This window comes from Pempheris klunzingeri, chromosome 5 (assembly GCF_042242105.1).
Source record: "Pempheris klunzingeri isolate RE-2024b chromosome 5, fPemKlu1.hap1, whole genome shotgun sequence".
Classification (NCBI taxonomy): Eukaryota; Metazoa; Chordata; class Actinopteri; order Acropomatiformes; family Pempheridae; genus Pempheris; species Pempheris klunzingeri.
The window spans coordinates 2,329,194-2,347,500 of record NC_092016.1 but is presented as its reverse complement, the minus strand read 5'-3'; the positions used below and the strand labels follow the sequence as shown (position 1 = coordinate 2,347,500).

The following is an 18,307-nucleotide window of genomic DNA, read 5'->3' as shown; positions in this document are numbered from 1 at the left end:
ATCTCACAAGTCTATTTCTAGATTTATAGATTGGAGTCGTGTTTCACACTGCCGTGATTTTCTTTTGACAAAACCCAGCATGAAAACCGAAGCATGAAGAAATCCGGCGTTACAATTTAGATTAACCCTTTCATGCATGAATTATGATCCTTACCTCAGTCAGGAAGTGTTTTATTCATCTTTAGGCTGAAAAACAAGATTTTTTTTTCAACCCAAATTTCACAAAGATATATTTACATGTCCAGTAGTTGAAATCTAACTACTGATGCATGATGTACAATTCAGTGGACATGTGATTAATCATAATTTCCTCCTAATAGAAAATCAATTTAATCAAAATGTAGCAGTTGCATGACTCCTTAGATGTTATCTGATGTCACCATATTTTTCTTACCTACAAGGGTCTCTTTTTCTAGAAGGTTTGAACAAAAAAGAAATAAGCAACTTGGTGTTTCTGGCCGTCTGTCGGCCATCTTGGCTTCCCACTGGGCAGCAGTCAGTGTATGAGATGATGCAGTAGCTTTACTGTAGTGGCTGATGTGCAACTGTGGCAGCAAAACTCATGCATGTACAAGAAAACAGCTTTTGAACAGCTGCACACTGCAGTGACCTCCGTGCATGAAAGGGTTAGAGTGGAGGGGTGCAGGAGTGCATATGGACTAGTGCTACGAACTACAGGCTAGATAGATTAAATCAAGGGGAACAAGCATCCAACCACAAGGACACGTCTGAGAAATACTAGTCGTTATGTGCCAATCAAGGCACAGTGATGCAAAACCAGTGTGTGTGTGTGTGTGTGTGTGTGTGTGTGTGTGTGTGTGTGTGTGTGGGGGCAGACCACAATGCTCTTGAAACATTAACAAAAGAAGAAGAGAAAGCAAAACACCCCTCTCGCTGTAAATGTGCGTTCAGAGTTTCATCATTTTCACGACGTGTCTTTAACATGTGTCCAGCTGTTAGATTAGCAGGTTTGCTGAACCACATCAGTGCTGTGTGTTTTTTTGTTTTCCACTGTGTTTGTAGTTTTTTTCCCCACTAGAAATGTATTAAAAACTATTTAAAACACACATGAAAATCAAAATACTAGCAGCTTGAGTCTTGCTAGTCAACAGATGACAGCAGTAACATGCAAACATGTCCGAACGTAAGCGTCGTCCACTCTGAGGTTAAACATAATTTATGAGGTTAAATGTTAAATATGCTCAACATGTTGTTAGTTTAAACGAGAAAAGTCCACAGTGAAGTGATCACAGCAGTGCTACTAAACACTGCTGCTCTCACACTCAGATTTCCACCAACATAAACAACATCTGCTGTTTCCTCTGAGCTGAGCAGCTCATCCATGCTCTCCATCTACGCCCTCAGTCACTGTTCTGTGGAAGAAGCAAGGGAGCCGCACATCCTGCTGCAGATCACTCCTCGTCTACAGAGTGAGTTCCTTTTCCGTTTACTACCACTTGGTGCCACGTTTAGCGATCTGTAAAAACCCTCTAGGTGACTTGGCGGCACGCTTGGCGCTGAACAAAGGCTCTGCAAAACATTTCATTTGCATTTTGGAAATGAAATTGAGCTTCAGCACATCTGAAGTGTTACAATAAGCTGGGGACTGCATGTGCAATATAAGACTGAATTACTGTTTGTTCACTTTGAAATGTGAGATTATAAGAATTTGCCGAGTGCAACAAGTAGTAACTGTTATTATCCTCTAAGTTGTGCAATTAAAGACTCTGATTCTGTTTCCAACACTTGTGTTAGTTGTTAGTTGTAATGACTTGAGCAGGTAAATTGTAAAATGATTGCACATATTTCATATAGATTTCAGTTCTGCATCCTGAGGATGGGGCTACGTCTCCTCTTCTGCATCCACTGCCTAATGGCTTCTATTGGCTACAGTGAGTTTGTGGGTGTTCCTGGTTCCAAAGGTGACAGAGGGCCACCCGGGCCACCTGGGGCACCTGGGGCACCTGGGGCACGTGGGGCACGTGGGCCAGCCGGGCTACCCGGGCCATCTGGTGGGTAATACTTCCACAATCACACTCTTAAAAACACCATCCTGGACAGGCAGAGTTTGGCTCTGTGCCGGCAGTGATGCCCGACAGTCAGAACATCTGAGGACTGACGGCACACATAATCTCTGAATACCTTCATGCTCTCATGGCTCTCAATTTTGTGTTTCCAAATATTTGACAAACATTACAGGCTTTCCTGGACCACATGGAAGACCTGGAGCAGCTGTGATCTGTGGACGAGGTTGTACATTTTCTCGATTTTACTGAGCATATACAGAGCTTAACAAATGTATTAGACCTCCACCCAGTGTAAAGTGTTTGCCTCCCCTGCCCTAAATTAACAGTATACCAGAATATTCCTTTAGTTCCTGTGATGGTTAACCCTCCAGTATGTGCAGCTGATAATGATGGAAAAGGAATCTGGAGTAGAGGAACTGATGGACTGGACAAGTCAAAGTCCAGACTTGAATCCTATCGAACAGATCTGGGATTTATTGGATTAAAACATAGATCACACACACATTTAATCCAAAGCAAGTCTGTGGGAACAGCTGGGAACTATTTGGAGCTCAATAACAAAAGAGACGGTGGAAAAGTCCATGAAAACAATCAGGGAGGTCAAACTAGATATTAAGATTTTGGTTGTATTGGAGTAATATCTGACCAGGAGTTTCTATACTTTGACTCAAGTATAGCCGTAGTAGTAGCAGAAAAGAGTGGCCTACTCATCATTCCAAGAGAAGGAATCAAAAAGAAGCAGATGAGAATGTAAGTGGAGTTAAGTGAAGACGAAGCCTTTGATTTGGAGACACAGCACATCCGTCACAGTGTGGACTAACCCCTGACTTGCTGCCAGTTTGGTAACTGAACATGTTCCATTTTCTGCTTCAGATCTCCTCAACTTTGTTAGCCAGGACCTTGAAACCTTAAAGAAGAGCACCGCTAAGCTAATGCGAGGTAAGTGGTAAGTGGACGGATGTGGACGTCACTGCTGCTGTAAACTCAGATGTTGTCTGGTGACTTCCGAACAGAGTTTGAGATCCGGAGAGTCGAGATACCAAAGTGCTTTCATTTGTTTATTCATTCCTCGTTTGTTGCATGTTGTTCTCTCTCTTCTTTTTTTTCTTTTTCCTCCAGCTGTAAACTACGACTTTGTGCAGAGCGTTGGCCAGAAGTACTTTGTGTCCTACAGGGAGAGAGGCTCCTTCTCCAGAGCCCTGGAGCTGTGCTCCCAGAGAGGCTTAGAGCTGGCTCTGCCCCAGAGCGAGGAGGAGAACACTGCGCTCACTCAAGTGTTTGGTGACGCTGATAAAACAGCCTGGATCAACGTCAACAATAAAAAAGCAGAGGGGAATTTTCAGGTCGACATGAAAAACCAGCCTCTGACCTTTACCAAGTGGGGAGGAGGGCAGCCGGACGAATCCATCCAGGACACAGGCTGCACCATGCTGTCAGAAAACGTCTGGAGAGTGACCAGCGAATGTTTCCTGGACGCTTACATCGTCTGTCAGATATAAAGGAGGTCTCTCATATCTGAGATTAGGAACCTTCTTGCAGATGTTCCACTTACTCACAACCATTATCTTAGATCTTAGTTGCTATTGCTGAATAGTCCTGTAAGAACTAGATTTAAAGTGCACAAATACAGAAGGATATTACACATCCAGAGCTTAACAAATGTCTCAGACCAGCTGTCAGAAAAACGAGAAAACACAAATATTTTAGAAATCTGTCTGATTCAAATTAAACATTGTATTATTATTTATCAGGCAAATAACAAACTGGAACAACTAAATAGTCCTTATTCACATATTTTAACCCAAAATCTTAATATCTAGTTTGACCTCCCTGATTGTTTTCATGGACTTTTCCACCGTCTCTTTTGTTATTGAGCTCCAAATAGTTCCCAGCTGTTCCCACAGACTTGCTTTGGATTAAATGTGTGTGTGATCTATTTTTTAATCCAATAAATCCCAGATCTGTTCGATAGGATTCAAGTCTGGACTTTGACTTGTCCAGTCCATCAGTTCCTCTACTCCAGATTCCTTTTCCATCATTTCAAATCCATCATTTTGATTAAAGAAATATTCTGATAATAAGACACCGTTTGTGATTGATGATATGTCACAATAAAAAGTACAGCAGTGAAAAGGTTTCGTTTCATTCCTGTAACACTCCAGGTGAACTGTACATCGTGGCTGCTTTAGCTCATCAGATGATAAAAAACACACCCAGAACTACACAGCTGATTTTTATCATTCACTTCTTCCTGCTGTGGCTGTGCAGAGCCGTGGAGAGAAAAGAGAAAAAAAAGTGTCATCAAAGCCACTTTTTGCTACTTTGGGCGCCAAAAAATGCTATTAAATGTGCACAAAATATGATTTTTGGTCACGTTTTGATGACTTTGCACACACGAGATGAGTATATATGCAGACAGCACAACAGGAAGCTCTACTGACAAACAGTAAGAGTTCAAAGTGCTGATAAATGGTGAAAAAAATAGCTTTAAGTACTTTGATGAATCTTCAGTAACCAGTTATTACTTATTATTATCTGTCACAGACTTGTCATGCACCTTTAATACTGCATTGGGATGAAAGAGGATGTAAAATCAGGCTGTTTTATATTATTTAATGATAATTAAATGATCATAATGTGTTTTTCTGCAAATGCATTTCTCAAATATATCTGTCACAACAGACCTTTGTATTCTCAGACTACTGCTGGTTAGAAAGGAGGCGGCTTTTCCCATAAAAAAAAAAAAAAAGATTTTTCACCTGCTTTTCATTTCCTCTGTACTCGATCCGTCATGTTTTTCTAAGCCGTTTGTGTTGGGAAGCAGCGAAGAGGCAGCACATCCAGCACGTCGCTCCTCGTTTCCACGTGAGTTTCTTTCTGTTTCTGACACCATTTGATCAACACCTCGCTTTCTGAATAACTTCATATCAGCGCACAGAACAGTACACTTTATTTTACTTAAACTGCTGGACGGATGTCGTTTGCAATGATTGTGAAAGAAACAGCTTATGATAAAATAATTTTTCTAATGCAAACTGGAAATAGGAAACTCCTTAACTATATTTAATCTCAATGTTGGTTCTGTATTTAAGATGATGAAGGTGTGTCTCATATTCTGCACCCTCTGCCTGATGGCTCCTCTGGGCTACAGCCAGCCTGCAGGTCCTCCTGGTCCCAGAGGTCCAAAAGGAGATTCTGGGCCAGCCGGACCACCTGGCCCACCTGGGGCCGATGGCAAACCTGGAAATGTAGGTTTTCAAGGTGAGTAACAACAACCATCCTTCCACCAATACTCTACTACAGAGCAGCGCCACCTGTAGGCTCATCATGTGATGCGTAGTTGAACAAAGATTGTTCACTTCGGTATCAAATTTGGGTTTTTTTCCTGTTGCAAACTTTTTATTACATCCACTATAAGCCACTTTAGGTTGACCCTTGGTTTACATGTTAAACAGGGCTGCCAGGATATCCTGGTCCAGTGGGAAGACCAGGACCAATGGGACCACCAGGACTGCCTGGATCAGCTCTGTGTGGACAAGGTGATTTAGTTCTCAGAGGACATTTCTAGAAGTAGTTTTCAGTTTACGATTTATTACAATAGCACAAGCAGCAGCATTACAACTTGTGAGGACGCTCAGGACCACCAGCTAAGTAACAACACTTCTTTGGTAGAATATTAAACTGTTTGCTTTGGGCCTTTTATCCCATCTTAAGTGCAAGCAAGTTTGGGCAGTGTGAGTGTGAGGGCTTTAAATCAAAGACTGAAAGAGGATGCTCTTGAAGAAAACATTGGGAAATAGCTCCTTAATGCTGAAGTGCAGTGAGCTGAACGTGTGATTTAACCTCTTTACCACAACTTAACATACAGTAGATGTGATGCTGTCAAACTCATCGGACTGTTTTTGTTAGCTCCAGTTTACTGCAAGCATGCTAACTTAACCTGTTTGATCCAGGGGAGTACTTTAGCTCCATTGGCCAGAACCTTCAAACGCTGAAGAGGAGCATTGCTATGCTAGAGCTGGGTGAGTAACCTATTCAAGGACCACGCCTGAGTGCATGTGGACAGGGATTAATCGCAACTGTGCTTCGTCAGATTTTGCATTGCACTTTTTGTGTGAACTACATTTGTCCTCTTACCTCTGCGCTCTTGGTGTGTGCTCATCACTTGCTCCATTGTTGGTGAGTAGGATGTTTGAGAAAGGAGCAGTGACCAAGATACTTTCAGTGAAATGCTGCCTCACTGGACTTACACTTAGTTTCTCAGTTTTAACTGCAACAAAAGAAAAAAAGAAAAAGCAAACTCCTACACTGAGTAGACCATCTTTTCGTTGCAATGGAGGTTAGAGAGAGAGGAATTGATTCCTAATTTGCTCCATATTGTTTTCCTTTTTCAGCTATAAACTACGACTTTGTGCGGAGCGTTGGTCAGAAGTACTTTGTGTCCTACAGGGAGAGAGACTCCTTCTCCAGAGCCCTGGAGCTGTGCTCCCAGAGAGGCTTAGAGCTGGCTCTGCCCCAGAGCGAGGAGGAGAACACTGCGCTCACTCAAGTGTTTGGTGACGCTGATAAAACAGCCTGGATCAACGTCAACAACAAAAAAGCAGAGGGGAATTTTCAGGTCGACACGAAAAACCGACCTCTGACCTTTACCAAGTGGGGAGGAGGGCAGCCGGACGAATCCATCCAGGACACAGGCTGCACCATGCTGTCAGAAAACGGCGTCTGGAGAGTGACGAGCGAATGTTTCCTGGACGCTTACATCGTCTGTCAGATATAAAGGAGGTCTCTCATATCTGAGATTAGGAACCGCTGCTACTGGAGGAATCTACTTGCAGATGTTCCACTTTCCTAAACCCATTATTTTAGATCTTAGTCGCAAATAGAAATGTGTATTTGCATCATTACTGTCGCACAAGACAGATTCCTACATGAAAAAGAGTTAAGGTGCACAATTATTACCATATTGCTAATTTTTTAGTCACACTCCTATTGTTAGCGCTATAGTCGCTGTTAGCATGTTGCTTGCTGTTTGTGTCGTCTCTCTCTCTCTCCCTCTCTGTCTCTGATGGACTCATCAACAGTTAACACCAGGCGGTAATGTTTGTTTGCAAATAATCACAACACATTTTCAGTTTAAGAGTTTATTTTCCTTGATTTACATTATGATATTAGTTTCCAATTTGAGTGCAGGAACCAGGAACTGGACCGTCTCAACTCCCAGTGGTGGGCAGGGGTGCTCAGAGTTGTAGAAATCTACCAACATGTTGTATTATGTAGTCAGTGTTTCTTTGGGTTTTGGTTAGTTTAGGTATGTATGTATATTGGTATTATTTGTGTTATGTATTTAGATGGCAGTTGGGTTGATTTTGGTGTTAATTGTACGTTGGAACTTCCCCCCCCTCGTTTGTCAATTGGCTAGCCTTGTCTGTATATATATCCCCCCTTTTTTCCAGTCTCTCATCAGGTCAAGTTTGTTCATTTTGGATTTCTTTTGTCTTATGGGTTTGACCTCAGTTTCTTTAAAGGGCCCTTAGTTAAATATTTGGTTGTTACTTTTCTGGTTTATGTATTGTCTGTATTTTTCCTTTTGTTTTGGCAAAATAAAGCCTTATTTGTTGGAAATTTACTCTTGTGTCCCTGCCTTTGCTGTTTGGCCCCTGACAGTCTCTCTCTCTCTCTGTCCAAACCTCCCCCCAACACGGACCCTGACAGAAGCCGCCCACATTGATCCTGGGTCTGTTCGAGGTTTCTTCCTGTTAAAGGGGAGTTCTTCCTGCCACTGCTTCCTAATATAATATCTGATGTTTGCTCATGTGGGGATTCTTGAATCCTTAATTTTGAATTCCTGAATCTTTGGGTCTCTCTCTTAATTACAGAATTTGGTCTAGACCTGCGTCTTAATAAAGAATAAACACAAGATGATGTTTCCTGAAAGCATGTGCCACAATAAAGTGCAGAGTGGTGAAGAAGTTTCATTTAGTTCATTCCTGACTCCAGGTGAACTAGTTAACAGCTGGTTGACTAGTTAATCAGTATAATACTATACTGAGGGGACTTCATCATCATCTTCATCATCAGGCAGCATTCAAACTGTCCAACAGTGTTTTTTCCACTTGAACATAACACACATGATCCTTTGCCACAGTTATTCTTGTTAAGAAAAACCAAACTAAGAACAAAAACTTGGTGTGAAAAAGTATTTTAGTTAATGGAAATAAAAAATAAAAACTAGACTTAAACAACTTATTACAGAGTTTGGTGTAGACCTGCTCTTTATGGAAAGTGTCTGGAGATAATGCTGTTGTGAATTGGCGCTATATAAATAAAGATTGATTGATTGATTGACTTAAGACAATGACAAAAACTGAAATGACAAAACTAACTATAGTAAAATAAAAACATACAGGAAATGTCTTTCGTCTTAGCCTTGGTCATTGTCAAATTTATGAACACAAAAACTGTGAACTTCTTAAATCTGCCCAACTTATCACGATAATAAAAACAGACTGAAAGTATTACTCAAACTGATAAAAACTAAACATTTTTAGAAAATAAAAGTTAAACTGAAATGAGAAGAAGAGCAAAAACAATCATAAATTGAACTGTGAAAACTCGATGCAGCCTGAAGTCACGAATCCTTTCCACTATTGATTCAGACACAGATATTGACTACAACTTAAAACTGGCACAAAAAAGGCGAAAGTGTCTCATTTCGAATGGAAACTTGCTGTCACTAAGCTCAGTATTCTCAGACCAGGGGAGGGTCTGGTTATGTTTTCTGTGTCATCTCCCATAAAAATCAGTTTTTCTCCTGCTTCTCATTTCCTCTGGACTGGATCTTTCACATATCTGACAATGAAGCGTTTTCTGTGTTTGAAAGCAGCAAAGAAGCAGCGCATGCAGAACACACACGGTGAGTTTCTTCAGGTTCTTTTTCTAAGTGGGACAACAAGGTGAAAACTACTGGGCACTGCACTTAATTTGCAATATGTGGCAACTGTTCTTACCACCTTTGTTGTGAAATTTATAACTTTAGGATTAAAAGCACTTTTTTTTCAACCCGAGGCTGCACAGACGAAACAACCTAGTTTTTACTGCATTTTCTCTCGAGCGCTGAACACATCGTCTTGACTGCAGGAAGCAGGCTGCAACCACTCAGTGGATGTCAGAGCAGCTGATGAAAATGAGCTCAGAGTGTTTCCCCTGAGCGTCAGACTAATATACAAAGACGCCGCACTGTTGCCGCCATATTGGTCTAGGCAGGACTGGCCGATAAACACATACAGAGTCAACAGAGGAGCTGAGGTTTGCCATAAGATGCTACAGGAGAGAGATATCACCATGAATCTCCTCTGGTTGACGACAATTAGGTTGGAATTATTGTTATCTTGTGTTTATTCTGAAATTTTATGTTCAAACATGCAAATGAGGCATTATCATCATAATTAAATACAAGATCATTTGCACACATTTCCAGAGGGGAAATCTGAACCTTGGCTCCTGTTTCATTTTGTTCCCTGTGTAAAAACCTTTCTAATGTGTGAACTGTGGATCTCTCTTTTTAAATCACTCCATAACTCCATAAATAAAATAAAAAAAAGAGCCACAAAAACACATTTCTCCATATTTTTAGGAATAAAATGCTATATAAATCAGGCTATACATGATATGAACAAAACCATGAGTAACAACCTTCAGAATGCAGATGGGAATAAAACTGGAGATTTTTGGCTCCAAATGTGAGAAAAAAAACAACTAATTTTGAGAAAATGGCCTTTAAAGATATGAATTCAAGAGAAATCTACACATGCAAATATACAAAGTGTAGTGAAACAACCGCCTAAATGTGTATTTTGGATGTTTTAGACGTGTTATGGAGGCAAAATGCATGTAAAAACAATGTTTTTGCTAGTGCCTTCTTTAAAAGTCCCCAGTTTACATGCAGGTTTTCACAGGCCAGTCTTGTCCAGTCCAATATGGCGGCAACTTTGATGTCATAGCAACAAGCCGAGGCGATCGATACAGCGTCTACGTAGATCAGTAACTTCTGCAGCCATCGCTAACATTAAGCTTTTTACCTCAGAGCACGGCTAACATTAGCTCACTGGCTAGTTAAAGTTAGCAACAGGAGTGAGGTTAATGACCTAACGCAGTGACAGCTGTGGTTAAAACACACTCTGGTACTTTCCCCCAGAAAGAAAGGTGTGAAAGCTGTCAACAGACCAAACGAGCCAGCTGAGGCCGCGAGGCGTGAAAGTGAGTGAACCAAACCACAGGATGATGGGAAAGTGATTTTTTATTGTGATTTCATAAGCTAAACTGTTTTTTTTTTATTTTGTTTTTATTGAAGGATGAGACAGTAACAGATCTTACTTGCCATACATTGTTAACCCCTTGAAGGTCCTCAGAAATAATCACGTTAAAGATCCTTACACACATAAATGTGTATGCATAAAAACAAGCCATAAAAATGTTAAAAATCTTTCTTTTTTTTAAATTTTTTTTAAATAGTTTTTTAGACCAGCATCAGCCCTAATCATACATATCAAATTTTAATTAGTTTTTTAAAAAATTAACCCTTAAATTGCCATGTTTTTGTCATGATGCGCATCATTTTATGGTCTAAAATACACAAAAAATACATGAAAAAAATTGAGAACTCTGAAAAATTCACCATCTTGCAAAATTATAAGCAATATGCATGAAAAACTGATAAAATATGCTAAAAATAAAAATCATAACACACTAGAAAGTGCTGAAGACCCTCAAAGGGTTAAAACAGACAAATATTTCGTCTCCTTCCTTGTGAGGCAAACACTGTTTTGCATATTTTTCCAGTGTAAGAAAAAAGTGTTTAAGTGTTTAAGTTCATTGTTTTTTTTAAATCTATAAATATACTGTTGACTATTGCTTTAAAACAGTATTACATAAACAATTGTGCTTATCATAACAATTTGACGTTCGAAATGCACAGAAAATACATGTAATTTAAGATTTATACCATCAAGGGAAAAAGAAAAAGCTATTTCACACTATTTTTGACTGTTTCTGCGCTCAGACGATGAGGCCGTCTCTGCTAATCTGGGTCCTCTGCCTGACGGCTCCTATCGGCTACAGTCAACTTCCCGGTCCCTCCGGCACCAAGGGTGACCTGGGAGAGCCTGGGCCGCCTGGGCCAGCGGGGGCTGTCGGTGCTCCTGGACCTAGAGGCTTTCAGGGTCCAGTAGGTCGGTGCCACTGACTTCATCACAACCGTTCTGCCAACACTAGCTCTGACCGGACTGCGGCCATGATGCATTACATTACATTATTTGATTTATTTATTGCTGTTGGGCTGAAAGCATCAACAGATATAAGACATAAATATAATAAAACATGGAAATAGGTCCCTTGCATTAAGAAAAATGGACGGTCCCAGCCAAGATGAACCTCTTCATTCAGGTTCCAGCTGCTCACATGAGCTGATTCTTACATAGAAGACATCTTGAAATGTAAAGAGCGGATCGCTTCGTGCCTCATAGGAGAGGCCAAACTTTTACCTTCACGCCCACTTCTTCCTCTAAATTTTCAAGCTTTGGCTTTTTAGTCTTCTCTCATTTCTTTTTACCTGCTCTTCAGGGCACAGGGGAATTCCTGGACCGCTGGGCCATGTTGGACCCGCTGGACATCCTGGACTAATTGTAATGTGTGGAAGAGGTGATTACACTTGTATAAACTTATGCAGAAAGCTGTGGCATTTTTCTCTGTTTTAAATTGGAGGAACAGCAAATTTTAAAATTAGAAACCAGGGTTGTCACACACACACACACACAAGTGTAATGATTTAAATGTGTGTTGAGATTCAAGTGTTTATTCAACTCCATGTTACATTTTAAGTCTTAAAAACCTTATAATACACGATTTAACCCATTAGGACTTAAGAATTCCTCCTCAGGTTGTTAACATCATCTTAAACTGACTACCATATATAACACATTTCCCCTTGAATCTCTTCAGACTGATTTGGAAGTGCTGGGTATTTATCTAAAGTATTGATCTTCTTGATTTGGTTTTTGTTTTATATAAAAAAGGTGGTCCACATGTTGCTGTGAAATAAAATAAAAGAGAAGCCCTTTATTTACAGATATTGTGCATCTGTGAGGTTACAACTGAATTAATTCTGCTTAATCCAGATCCCTTTGGCTCCGTTAACCAGGAATTTGCAGCATTACGGAAGAGCATTTCTAACTTAAACTTGGGTAAGTATACATCTCCTATTTAAGCACTGCAGGGGGAGCCTTAAACTTTATTTACTGCATCATTATATTTAAAATGGGCATGTAAAGAATAAAAGATATTCTGTATACACCTGTAAAACACTAGACATGTCCCAGTTTTCACTGAATTCCAATAATGATAATAAAAATGTGAATATTATACTTGTACACAGTGCACCGCATGTCTGTCTGTTGTGTATATTTTTGACAGTAAGCTAAGTGAAAGGAAAGTTCTTCTTTTGTTAAATGCTAAAATAATTGTCCTCCATCCTGAGGAAATAACACACGCCTGTAATTTCACCTCACTGAGGAGCTAAATGTGTCCGATTTCCTTTTTTCTGTCACAGGAAGACAGTTTACTTGATGATTTATTCCAGATTTGCTGGTTGTTGTTTTCTTTTTTTCAGCGATGAGCTACGACTTTGTCCGCAGAGTGGGTCAGAAGTACTTTGTGTCCTACAGGGAGAGAGGCTCCTTCTCCAGAGCCCTGGAGCTGTGCTCCCAGAGAGGCTTAGAGCTGGCTCTGCCCCAGAGCGAGGAGGAGAACACTGCGCTCACTCAAGTGTTTGGTGACGCTGATAAAACAGCCTGGATCAACGTTAACAATAAAAAAGCAGAGGGGAATTTTCAGGTCGACACGAAAAACCGACCTCTGACCTTTACCAAGTGGGGAGGAGGGCAGCCGGACAAATCCATCCAGGACACAGGCTGCACCATGCTGTCAGAAAACGTCTGGAGAGTGACGAGCGAATGTTTCCTGAACGCTTACATCGTCTGTCAGATATAAAGGAGAGTCTTATATTCCATGTAAGTCTTACTATAAAGTGACATGTCGAATGAGATCAGATCAGTTAGATGTCACATATAAAGACGTCTTGAAGGTAGGTGGGTGAAACATTCTCACACTGTGTTAATATCTGTGAATTAATCGTTAGTGGTGTTGAACGTTTCCTCCTGCTGCTGCATGTAAACTGCATCAAGGATCAAGTTACATTATTGTATGACAATAAACTCTAGAAGTATATAGAAAGAAGAAAGTGTATTCTGAAAGCAGGCGCCACAATAAAGTGTTCAGCTGCAGCGTGAATCTTTTTTTTTTTTTTTTATGTCACTGACACTTATTCTCACTATTTGATTTAGAATCAATTTCCAGTTCAAAATGATTGATTGTGCTCACACCAATACCTCCACTGAGTGCTGGACCTTCTGTGAAGTGTCTCTAGAAACAAAATGTATAACTGCAATTAATATTACCCATGTTGTGCTTTAACAAGTGGTAATGTTCAATTTGGCTATCGGAAATAATTAATAATTATCAAAGATAATTAATAATTATTAAAATAAATGAACTTTGATTAAAGTCCACCTCGATTGGGGCACCACCTCGAAAAACGAGGAAAAGACAGCCGCTTTAATTGATTTAGTCTCATAAAAATACTAAACTATCAATTTGGAATTATGTTTTATAATTAATTTAATAATTACTACCAAAATTACCACATTGATAGCTAGCTGAAGGATTTTGGAGTTCTTGACAGTGTAGAGGTTGGCAGTGTCCACAATTGTACAACATTAAAGGAGGCAGCAAGTATTAAAACATTTATTAAAACAGAGCAAAATTCAGGGACATCATTTGTTATGCATTAAGGACTTGTACTTTGGTTGTAAGTACGGCTGAAGCAGAGTAGGTGTTAAAGACATCTGCTGTTGCAGAAACAAAATCAATCAAACAATCTAACTAAATCTCTATGACTAAACTAAAATAATATGAGTGTAAGAGTGTGTGTGTGTGTGTGTGTGTGTGTGTGTGATAAGGCTGAGGAATGTGAGATGGGTCCCACAAAGGTGGGGAGAGAGACCAAATGGTGATGGCCAGACCCCCTGGGGTGTGGGTCAGAGGCAGACAAAGGAAAGCTAAGTGCTGTTAGCTTAGCCTTGTCCCTCAGTGGCCTGTTGCCAGACTGTGTGTGTGAGAGAGATAAAGGTGCAGGTTAAGACAGGATGGTTAGTTTGTAGGCTAACATCAACTAAACTTAATGGATGCACAGTAATCTGCAACACATCACAATAATCAAACTCACTGAACATTAAAACAAGTCAATACATTAACAAGGGTAAACCATGTATGCAGTAATGCTATGCTAATTATGCCCAGTTAGAGTTTGTTACCAGTCCTTAAAAGGGGAGACGAAGTGTCCTTGAGGGTGCTGCTTTCTCAGCTTGTTGCTGGAGGAAAGGTGTGGTTCGTGTCCGTGCTGTGGTTGCAGGCTGGAGGAATCCGGTCGCTCCTTTGTTCCTGTTAGTTAGCAGCTCTGTGCTAACTTGCTGGTGTGCTCCTGTTGTTGGTTATCAGCTGGCAGACTCTGGGTCGTGCCTGCTGGCGCTGATCTGCTTACTTCAGGCAGGACCTTGTGTCGCTACCATGAAGGAGGTGGCTGCTCTGGACAGACCACACTGAGGCAGAGCTTAGCTGAGTTGAGCTGGTCTCTCCTCTTCAGGAGAGATCAGGAGAGCTGGTCTCTCCTCTGCAGGAGGAGAGGGAGCAGGAAAGACCTGGTCTCTCCACTTCAGGAGAGACGATGAGAAAGAGAGAGTTCAGTGGGGGTGAACTGGTTTTGTGGGCCTGCGGTCGTAAAATCATGTGTCCCCTCCGGCCAATGGCGACTGTGGAGCTGGGCGCGGGGGTGATTTCACACCTATCTGTGAAACTGGGGGGCATTGGGGAAAGGAGCCCAATAGTTTTACAGACAAAGAAACATGCGGTTTCACTATGTGTCATTCACTGTATAGTGAAGCCCAACATCCCCCCTGCCATCAGGATGTCACCTGATGTGGGATGCTGATGGGATAATTGTGCATGTTTCGGCCATTGTTCATTTTTGTCAGTCCAGGTGAAACAAGTTGGTAACTACTGGGCAGTTTGTTATCCAACTGGGCATATGCTGAATCTATCTTGGCTAAGCTAGAACAGACATACGTTACAAAACAGTTCTTTATACACAACAATGACATACTGCATCCAAATAACCTGTGTTTCTCAGTTGTTAGTGAGGGTTAGTGGGAACAAGAAATGTCAGTGTGTGATGTAGCAGAGATAGAGGCACCTAAAATGACAAAGTCATAACAGTGTGTCCTACGTGTGTTTTGTATGATTTTACTGACAAAATATGAAGTTGGTCCAAGTGTACTTGATAGTTGAGCAGTGGTGTTGAATCCAATCAGAATTTAGGCTTTCAGTAATGTTTGTTTTATTACTGAGTGCTCAAATGAGTTTGCTGCTGTTGCTAACAAATTCAAATTTGCCTAAATAACTGTAGTGAAGGTGAGATGCAAGATTGGGTGTCTGTCATCAGGTCAGTGCTGCCATGACCAAAAAGAGTGCGCTCTAGAGCTCTTATTCTTTCTTGGCCCAGGGCTGTAACGCTCCTGGTAGCCAGAGGGAGAGAGACATACAAAGTCACTGTCCGTGCCTTGTTCTGAGCTGCAGTCAGAGATGCTGTAGTCATCATCTGACCCGTACGCTACCTGGTCACTGTTCCTTGCCTGGATTTCTGCGTATGGCAGTCTCCTGCTCCTGTGCTCGGAGTGTCTATCCCTGGGCAGTGGATGGACCTGGCGGTTACGCTCAGTGTCCCTATGTGGTCTTTTGTCACCCCCCTTTCGTCTGTTGTGAGGGTGAACTTTTGGGGCAGCTGACCTATGTGACACCTTGGTGTGTGAGCTGGGTGGCTCACTTGTCCCCCCCCTTGCTTTGGAAGAGACAATAGTTTCCCAGACTACCTGTGTCATCTTCCGGATCTCCTGCAATGAGGGGTCACCTTCTTGTGTCCTGAGTACAACGTGAGTGCGCACACATGGGTGGAGGTTCCTCAAGAATAAAGCTTTGAAGGTGGAGCTTTCTTCTAAGCCTGGTGCATTCTTTCCCTGGAAATATGCGTGTCTCAAACGTTGGTAGTACTCTTTTGGATGCTCACGACGGGCATGTTTAATTTGTAGGGCTGCAACTATTGCTGTGGTGTCGTCAGTAGCACAGGAAAATTCTTCTGTCAGTGCTTGACGTAGCAATTTATACTCATTTCTGACACTGGGAGGTCGTGACTGTATAAACTTGTGGACCGCTTTAGAGCTGGTTTTCCACACAAGTCTAACTTTCTCCCTTTCAGTTGCATGGGGTAAGTCAATTAAGTTGTAGTCTAGCTCCCTGAAATAGTCCTCAACTTGGTGATCACAGTTATCTGGATCAAACCTGTCAATGCTTCTAGCTAGAAGCTCAAGCTCTTCAAGGCGGGGACTCTGTGAAGGCGAGACTAAGCTAGTGTCATTGATATGTAGATCATGCCCTACACTTCTCTGTGGTGGAAGAACAGGGGATGAACAGCGGCCACTCTGACGGTGATGCAGAGAGGAGGCTGAGCAGTCCTGGACTGTTCTAGTCCCATCTTTGGAGGGACAAGCATGGAGAAATGTGTCGTGCAATGATGTGAATGAGGGACTTGGGACGGAATATCTTCTAGAAGATATGCTAGACAACTCCTCTATGTCTGTTTCAGAGGGATGGGAAGTCAGGTGGCTTTGAGCTCGGTCTCTCAGCGGAGGCTGAGGAGCTGACTTCATTCCCAAGAACTTGTGTTCAGGTGGGAATAGCTCATGTCCTCTGTTTGGAGAAAAACTGAACCTGTCACTGGTAGAAGAGTGTGAATCGGAGTAACCGGAATCACACTGGCTGATCGACTCTGGTCGGGCCAAATGTTCTGACTTCAGTCTATACATTTCTTCTTTCTGCGAACAGAGATCTAACTCTGCTGTGTGCAGGTCTTCTAAGTAGCGCAGGGCTTTCTTATTAGCCATCTGAACCTCATGGAAGAGGCTAGCATTTTGCGCTCTCAGGATTTCTACCTCCTTCTCTATGGCTGCTCTACTCTGAAGGGCGAGGCTGGTTTGCCTGTGAAAAGTCAAAAGCAAGCATTTTAACAAGGAGCCCTTGGATGCAGTCTGTGCATCACACCTGTCGTTGAGTAGGGAGTCTATCTCTTCTGTACACTCACTGAAATTCAATTTGTTGATGAATTCGGGGTAGCCAGGCTTTAGGCTCTGTGCTACGGAAGAAATAAACTGTTCTACACAGGGGTTCTCCATTGTTGCCTGAAAAGGGGTGAGGTAAAACAAGTTAAAATGCGATGAAGCAAAGTGGTTGGCTGTGGTGTTGCGGTGGCAGACACCTTGAAGTGTAGCTTGGGGAATACTACTAGCCTAACACTGTGGTGGCCTACACTAGAAGGTAGCTGTACACTATCTAGTGGAACTGGTGGGGATAGCAAACTACGGCCAATTAAGGTAAATGCAGATTTACACAAAATAAGTTTGCTCACCAAAATTTTGACTCTCTAACTGAAATGCACGGCAGTAACAGTCAGGAATGTCTCTTTAAGTTACTCAAGCTGGAACACGTGGCAGTTGCAGCTAGGTACTAACTTCACAGGGCTGATAGCACGCTGTGGCTCTCTCTCAGGCTCTATTTCTTATTCAGGCTGAAATGCACGGCAGTAACAGCCAGGTTCAAGCTCTAAGTTCACAGGGCCGGTGGCACGCTGTGTCTGAACAAACAGGAAGCACTTTAGTTAACAGCGAATGGACAGATTGCATGGAATGTGTGACATTCAGATGCAGAACCAAATTCTTCCTACAGGGTAGGTTTACCTGAAAGGTTAGCAGCAGTAGCAAGCTCTAAATGTAACACTATGGGGCTTTCAATGTTTGCTTTCAAACATAGGCACCAGTATTAGCATTAGCTTTAGCCTTAATTCACAGTACACTACACTAACTCTTCAAATTGCTTTTAGCTTAATTTAGTTAGATTGATTTTCACCACAATGCACTTGAAAGTACAGCTGGAAGTACTTCTGTGACTGAGTAGTGGTTAAAAATGATAATTTTGCTCGTTTTAAAGTTTTATCAAAAATTTTGGTTTTGACCAAAATTCTGCTGAAAATTAATATTGTACAAATATGAACAATTGCCAACAGT

General features: G+C 41.6%; 2 protein-coding genes across 2 annotated transcripts; both read left to right on the top strand.

Annotated features, from left to right (window-relative positions):
* The first annotated feature begins 1,837 nt into the window (after positions 1-1,837).
* LOC139201167 (collectin-43-like) lies at positions 1,838-4,096 on the top strand. The gene is made up of 4 exons (XM_070830422.1): positions 1,838-2,012; positions 2,200-2,250; positions 2,901-2,966; positions 3,135-4,096. The coding sequence occupies exons 1-4, from the start codon at positions 1,838-1,840 to the stop codon at positions 3,524-3,526; spliced, it is 684 nt and encodes a 227-aa protein (XP_070686523.1). The 3' UTR covers positions 3,527-4,096.
* A 1,062-nt stretch (positions 4,097-5,158) lies between these two features.
* On the top strand, positions 5,159-6,804 carry LOC139201166 (pulmonary surfactant-associated protein D-like). The gene is made up of 3 exons (XM_070830421.1): positions 5,159-5,288; positions 5,981-6,049; positions 6,422-6,804. Exons 1-3 carry the CDS (start codon positions 5,159-5,161, stop codon positions 6,802-6,804), a joined length of 582 nt encoding a protein of 193 aa, XP_070686522.1.
* Positions 6,805-18,307: the final 11,503 nt, after the last annotated feature.